We start from the raw sequence: 7191 nt of genomic DNA, 5'->3' as shown, positions 1-7191 counted from the left end.
GTCTCCACCTCCTTGTTCGCCCAAGCAAGCGTTTTACGCAACATGTTAATTGTGAAGAATAATACCTCGAGGCTACTGTTTGTTTGTTTTTATCCCCGCGTCACCCGGAAGTGATGATTCTATCGACCAATCAACGGAGGGGGTGTGTAGCTAGAATTTCCCGGGACCCTTTCAGGCGTCTCGTCTCGTTTTCGGTACCCCAACGGAGGAGTCCCGAGAACGAGGCCGGAACGGGTACGGCAAAGTCCGGGTCACGCCCACTTTTGGCGGTGGAAACGCGACCCGATCCGCACCTTTGCGATCCGATCCGTTCCGCACCCTGCAGTGGAAACGCGCCAGAGTAGGTGAAAGGGATCCATCAAAAATATTTGGCCTACTTGTGTCCTGTTTCCAACACATTTTTAGAAAATACACAATAAAGGGCAGTGTAGTAGGTTTGGGCTAGGCCTACATGTTTCGAATTCATGTCGAATTCAACGTAGCCTATTGCAAACAAAGTAACCTACTAATGATTGGGAGAAAAAAGAATGTCTTCTTTGTGTACATGTTCTACCCCTTAGCATTTAATTGTTTTGTAGTCTACATGTAATACCTAGCCTTCACCGACCGAAGGGCCCTATATTAAGAAGGGATTTCGTTTAAAGTGCGATTATAGGTCGAATAGAATATTTTCCTATCGCAAAAAATGAAATTTCTAATTTGTGAAATACGATGAAGTATTTCCGACCACTATTAGATGAGGAGCTACCATTTCATTTCTTTCTCGTTTAGGCTTCAATGCTTTGAAACTGGAAACGAAGTGGTCTCTGTGCGCGTAGAGAAAGATCCAATCGCTATAGACAGGGTCAAGTTGCCGATTTGGCATCGTTGATTAAAAAAATTTGCAGAATATATTGTCATCTCCTATGACTTCACTACAGTTTGTTTTAGGACTAACTTCGTGTGTTTAAAATTATTGCAATCAGTTGAAGATTTTTCCAAATTTTAAAAACTAGGCTACTGCTTTCATACCATAGGCTACATTGCCCCACATATTGTAGGTGCGAAAATTAGCACCCCTTTGTACTTTCTTTTACTTTACTTTGTGGTGAAATATATTTTGTATTGCGTTGTAACCCAAATAGGCCTACCCTAAATTGAATCGCGAGATACTGGAAGATTCACATCTCTAGGCTACTTGATAGTAAATAAATGCAAATAAAAAAAAAAACATAGGATAGGCCTACCTAAACAGTTTTTACTGTGATAGAGGTAGTAAAATTCTTATTTTCACTCATTTACCTTATTGGCCTTTCAAACTGTTGTCACATGTCACGTTATTAAAATGTGTAGGCTAGTCTTATTCAAATGTGTAGGCGTTGGAGTAAAGAAAGAAAAAGTTTAGTGAAACCAATGGGCCTTAAAAGCAAAGTTGTAGAATCCAAACAGGCAGGTCTTTGTGCTATAGGCCTACTATGAAAATATTAAAGTGAACATTTAATACAAAATCTCAGTAGGCCTAGTGATCAACCGAGTAAAAATTGCAGAAATAACCCGAATATTTTAACGTCCGGGCACGAACAGGATTTTTGGGGGTTAGGAAAGGACTTTTGATCTTGACCTTTTTTTATATAGGCCTATGCTTCTTGCATACTGTTAGCAGACGATGAACAAACGATCTCCTTACTTTTTTCATGGTTTGATGTTTAAAAATGACATCACAGTCGTGTTGTTAGACTGTTAGCGTCTATTAATACAACTATGTTTATAGTCTTAATAATGGTCCTACAGTATCTGTGTTCATTAGATTAGATGAGGCAGGTATAAAACGTTGTGTCCTGGTCGATGCATTAGCGATCCCTACTGGTTGGTCGGGGCGCCTGCACCCCCTCCCCCGAAATGCCATCTGGGTGTGTGTGTGTGTGTGTGTGTGTGTGTGTGTGTGTGTGTGTGTGTGTGTGGGTGTGGGTGTGGGTGTGGGTGCGTGCGTGCGTGTGCGTGTGTGTGTGTGTGCGTGTCTGTGTGTGTGTGTGTCCTTGAAAGAGTAGGCTATTTAATATTCCAACACACTCAATAGATGAAAAAGTTTTTCTTCTCTGTAGTAAAGTTTGTTTGATGATAGCAGCTGTAAAGAACTGTGATTATACTATTACTTATTCCTATATAATTATATAATTATAATTTATTATAATTTGACTATTCAGAATTAATCAGGTAATTTTTTTTTGCGATACAGCAGTTCAATGGTCCAGATGTCCATGATTATGACCAAACATCTATGTATTTGAACATAAGGTGCTAGATTCCACGGGGAACCAAAATAGAGCTTGTTTTCTAAGTAAAAGGCCTGAGGGCTGAGCCCCGAGTGTACCCCGTAATGTAATCCGAAACTCCGCTGACAAAGTTGTATCCTGATACCTTCATTAGCCTAAATAGTAGGCCTACTTGTTAATGAGGCACAATGGCTTTGAGAATGAAAGGGATCCATCAAAAATATTAGGCCTAGGCCTACTTGTCTCCTGTTTCCAACAAAAGTTTAGAAAATACAAAGGGCGGTGTAGTAGGTTTGGACTAGGCCTACATGTTTCAAGCATTCATGTCTGTGCAAAGAAAGAAAAATCGGAGGCGGAAAACGAACATGAGCTCTCCAGAGAAAATAGGCTACTGTATAAAACAATCGGTGTGACATTGGCAGCACGAACCAAAACGATGCTGTATGGCCTCAATATCACAGACGCAGGGGGTGTGCCTCTTGCAGTCGATTTTGACAGTCCTCTGGATTACCTCATCTTTATTTTTCAGCTGTTGCTTGGAACAGCAGCTGTCCTCTTATCCGGCACCGTGACAATCGGAATATTGGCCACAGAAACACTTCGCATTCAAAATAGGTTCATTTTCATGGTGAACACTAGCATTTGTGATACGCTGGTTGGCTTTTCGGTGTACTACCTCGGTTTGTTTGACGTGTACGAAGGATATCCTTCGAGAAATGCTACTTATACTATCTTGCCCTCATTGCTTGGGATCAACCTCCTGACATTTCTGTTTGCACAGTTTGACCGATATATGGCAATCTGCTATCCATTTATTTACAGCCGCTTCATAACGAGACCAATTGTGGTGGGAATTAATGTGTATTGTTGGGCGCATGTCTTTGGAGTTTTACTCGTTCGAAATGTGATTCCCATCTCGAAAGCGACGGATCTGTTTGTCTTTAGCATCCTCTATCTGCAGCTGGTGATACTCACTAAAGTGATCATGACAATAAAACTGTACTTTGTTGCCAAATACCAGCTTGAGCGAGACCCCCCGAGCGCAGAGAGAGATAGCAAGAAAGAATCTTTAAAAATTATATTTTTTGTGGTTGTCATTTTTTTGCTATTGTGGATGCCCTCAATAATCAATATCGTATTGAGATTAATGTTCGGAATGGGACTGAATTTCGTAAACGAGGCCCTAAATCCCTTTGCCACATTGGCGCGCCTCAGCGCCGTGTGCACGTCAGCCGTGTACGTGTGGGGCAGTCCGGCGCTGCGTGAGGCCATGAGGAGGACCGTGTGGGGCCGAGTGTGTCCGAGGTGCAACAGAAGGTGAGGGCAAACATAGAATAGACCATATAATTGGGCACTGGCAGATTTGTCTCGTTCCACTTCCCTTTTGTTTAGGTCCAAAGGCCCGTGGATTGCACTCATATAGGCATGCTCCACATTTGTTTGATGGCCTATGTCTCCGCCTTTCTTCTTTGTTCTCAGAGTGGGGTCCAGTCAAGAAAAAGGAGAAGCGCTGGGACAATTTGGATGCAGACGATGGATCAACTTGCAGCGCCTCAAACAAACGAACAAACCGCAGGCCTGCTTGATGATCTTTTCTGTTTCAGGGAAATCAACATCATAACGTAGCCTATTGCAAACAAAGTAACCTACTAATGATTGGGAGAAAAAAAGAATGTCTTCTTTGTGTACATGTTCTACCCCTTAGCATTTAATTGATTTGTAGTCTACATGTAATACCTAGCCTTCACCGATCGAAGGGCCCTATATTAAGAAGGGATTTCGTTTAAAGTGCGATTATTGGTCGAATAGAATATTTTCCTATAGCAAAAAATGAAATTTCAAATTTGTGAAATACGATGAAGTATTTCCGACCACTATTAGATGAGGAGCTACCATTTCATTTCTTTCTCGTTTAAGATAGGCTTCAATGCTTTGAAACTGGAAACGAAGTGGTCTGTGCGCGTAGAGAAAGATCCAATCGCTATAGACAAGGTCAAGTTGCCGACTTGGCATCGTTGATTAAAAAAATCTGCAGAATATATTGTCATCTCCTATGACTTCACTACAGTTTGTTTTAGGATTAACTTCGTGTGTTTAAAATTATTGCAATCAGTTGATGATTTTTCCAAATTTGAAAAACTAGGCTACTGCTTTCATACCATACATTGCCCCACATATTGTAGGTGCGAAAATTAGCACCCCTTTGTACTTTTTTTTACTTTACTTTGTGGTGAAATATATTTTGTATTGCGTTGTAACCCAAATAGGCCTACCCTAAATTTAATCGCGAGATAGGCTACTGGAAGATTCACGTCTCTAGGCTACTTATAGTAGGCCTAAATGCAAATAAAAAAAACATAGGATACTTAAACTGTTTTTACTGTGATAGAGGTAGTAAAATTCTTATTTTCACTCATTTACCTTATTGGCCTTTCAAACTGTTGTCACATGTCACGTTATTAAAATGTGTAGTCTTATTCAAATGTGTAGGCGTTGGAGTAAAGAAAGAAACAGTTTAGTGAAACCAATGGGCCTTAAAAGCAAAGTTGTAGAATCCAAACAGGCAGGTCTTTGTGCTATACTATGAAAATATTAAAGTGAACATTTAATACAAAATCTCAGTAGTGATCAACCGAGTAAAAATTGCAGAAATAACCCAATCATTTTAACGTCCGGGCACGTCCAGGATTTTTGGGGGTTAGGAAAGGTCTTTTGATCTTGACCTTTTTTTATATAGGCCAATGCTTCTTGCATACTGTTAGCAGACGATGAACAAACGATCTCCTTACTTTTTTATTGGTTTGATGTTTAAAAATCACATCACAGTCGTGTTGTTAGACTGTTAGCGTCTATTAATACAACTATGTTTATAGTCTTAATAATGGTCCTACAGTATCTGTGTTCATTAGATTAGATGAGGCAGGTATAAAACGTTGTGTCCTGGTCGATGCATTAGCGATCCCTACTGGTTGGTCGGGGCGCCTGCACCCCCTCCCCCGAAACGCCATCTGGGCCAGAAACACCTACCAAAAAGGTCGATGTTTGTGAATTCTATGCAGAATTGTTCCACTCCGCGACTACTGAAAGATCGCGTTGTCGACGTAGTCAATCATCTCTAACTCCATTCTTGCGTCGTTGCTTATCGGAGTGTATAACTAATCGCCCGGTCGAGGAAGTTTGACTGGATAGGCCTACCCGTAATACGGCTACACACAAATATTGCCCGTTGTCCCCAGAGACAAAATCGTCATCAGACGATAGCCGATGGCTTCCGAGAATGATAAAGAAGACACATATACCCATCACGTCCAAGGCTGCCTGGAATAAATGGTTGGCATAGCAGTGCTCCTATCAGCAACCATGCTTTATGCTTTATGTGTGTGTGTGTGTGTGTGTGTGTGTGTGTGTGTGTGTGTGTGTGTGTGTGTGTGTGTGTGTGTGTGAGTGTGAGTGTGTGAGCTTGAACGATTATTTAATATTCCAACACACTCATGAATACATTAAACATACTGAATAGATAAAACAGTTTTTCTTCTCTTGTAGTGCAGATTGTTTAATGGTAGAAGCTGTAAAGTACTGTGATAATACTCAAGACTTATTCCTATACAATTATATTATTATAACATTATAATTTAACCATTCAGAATTAATCTTTTCGGTCTAATAATTATTTTATTTGCGATACAGCCATTCAATGATCCAGATTTCCATGGCCAAAACATGTAGGCCTATTTGAAGGTGCTATCAACAAAATAGAGCTTGTGCAGCCTACCCCGTACTGTAATCCGAAACACTGTTGACAAAGTTTTATCCTGATAGCCTTCATTAGCCTAAATAGTAGGCCTACTTGTAAATGAGGCACGCAGGCTTTGAGTACGTGAAAGGGATCCATCAAAAATATTAGGCCTACTTGAGTCCTGTTTGCAACAAAAGTTTAGAAAATACACAATAAAGGGCAGTGTAGCCTACTGTATATTGGACTGCATGTTTCAAGCATTCATGTCTGTGTAAAGAAAAACAATCTGAGGCGGAAAATGAACATGAGCTCTCCAGAGAAAATACAGTATAAAAACAACATCGGTGTGACATCGGCAGCATGCACCAAAAAAATGCTGTATGGCTTCAATATCACAGACGCAGGGGGTGTGCCTCTTGCACTCGATTTTGACAGTCCCCTGGCCTCACCTTCTGCACTCGCCACGATACCCCTCTCTCTCTCTCTCTCTCTCTCTCTCTCTCTCTCTCTCTCTCTCTCTCTCTCTCTCTCTCTCTCTCTCTCGTCCATCTGTTCAATTCCCTGCGAGAAGCTACCATCAGGAGCCTTCCTTCGGCCTTCCTTCCTGCTCTTCCTCTCTCCCCCCCTTCAGTTCACGTCCCCTTGATCACTCGGCCGGGCCGCTGGACTTGTCCTGCTCCGTAACGCACACTTTCTGCAGAGCGACAACCCGTGACACTTAGCCTAAGCCCTTCGACTGTGTGCTGATTAGGTTTTTTTCTCATCTCAGTCACATCGTCACGAGACCCAAAGTTTAAAGATCCACAAACTAAAATAAGGAAATCTTTGTGAATCATATTTTACATGTGAAAGTATGCATGTTTTATGATCATATTGAGACATTCTGGGTATTCCTTCCTTTTTAATTCTGACGCCATGTTTCAAGCTAACAACAGATATGAATGGTTTCTTCTCAACATAATGGACGACACATAAGGTTTTCTGAGTTCATAAAAAGACTACAAACATGGTCACTTTACCCTTTCAGCCAAAGCCACTTCCAATATAAACTGAATTCTTCTGTTTTAAATAAACCACGTGTTGAGCATTCACCGCTTCGAGTCATACTGTACCTAGCCTGAGCCGACCATACCACAAAGGATCGTTTTTCATCAAACCGCAGTCTGTCTTGGATAGCCTCTACAATGTTACAAGAATTATAGA

The 7191-nt window shown here is 41.1% G+C and overlaps 1 protein-coding gene across 1 annotated transcript; it reads left to right on the top strand.

Annotated features, from left to right (window-relative positions):
* Positions 1-2523: 2523 nt before the first annotated feature.
* LOC115545812 (trace amine-associated receptor 2-like) lies at positions 2524-3573 on the top strand. The gene has a single exon (XM_030359251.1). The coding sequence runs from the start codon at positions 2689-2691 to the stop codon at positions 3571-3573; it is 885 nt and encodes a 294-aa protein (XP_030215111.1). The 5' UTR covers positions 2524-2688.
* Positions 3574-7191: the final 3618 nt, after the last annotated feature.

This window comes from Gadus morhua, chromosome 6, assembly GCF_902167405.1.
Source record: "Gadus morhua chromosome 6, gadMor3.0, whole genome shotgun sequence".
Classification (NCBI taxonomy): Eukaryota; Metazoa; Chordata; class Actinopteri; order Gadiformes; family Gadidae; genus Gadus; species Gadus morhua.
This window is presented reverse-complemented; position numbering and strand designations above follow the sequence as displayed.

Coding starts and splice junctions, on each gene's coding strand:
- LOC115545812 (XM_030359251.1), top strand. CDS start 2,689: ATGCTGTATGGCCTCAATATCACAGACGCAGGGGGTGTGCCTCTTGCA.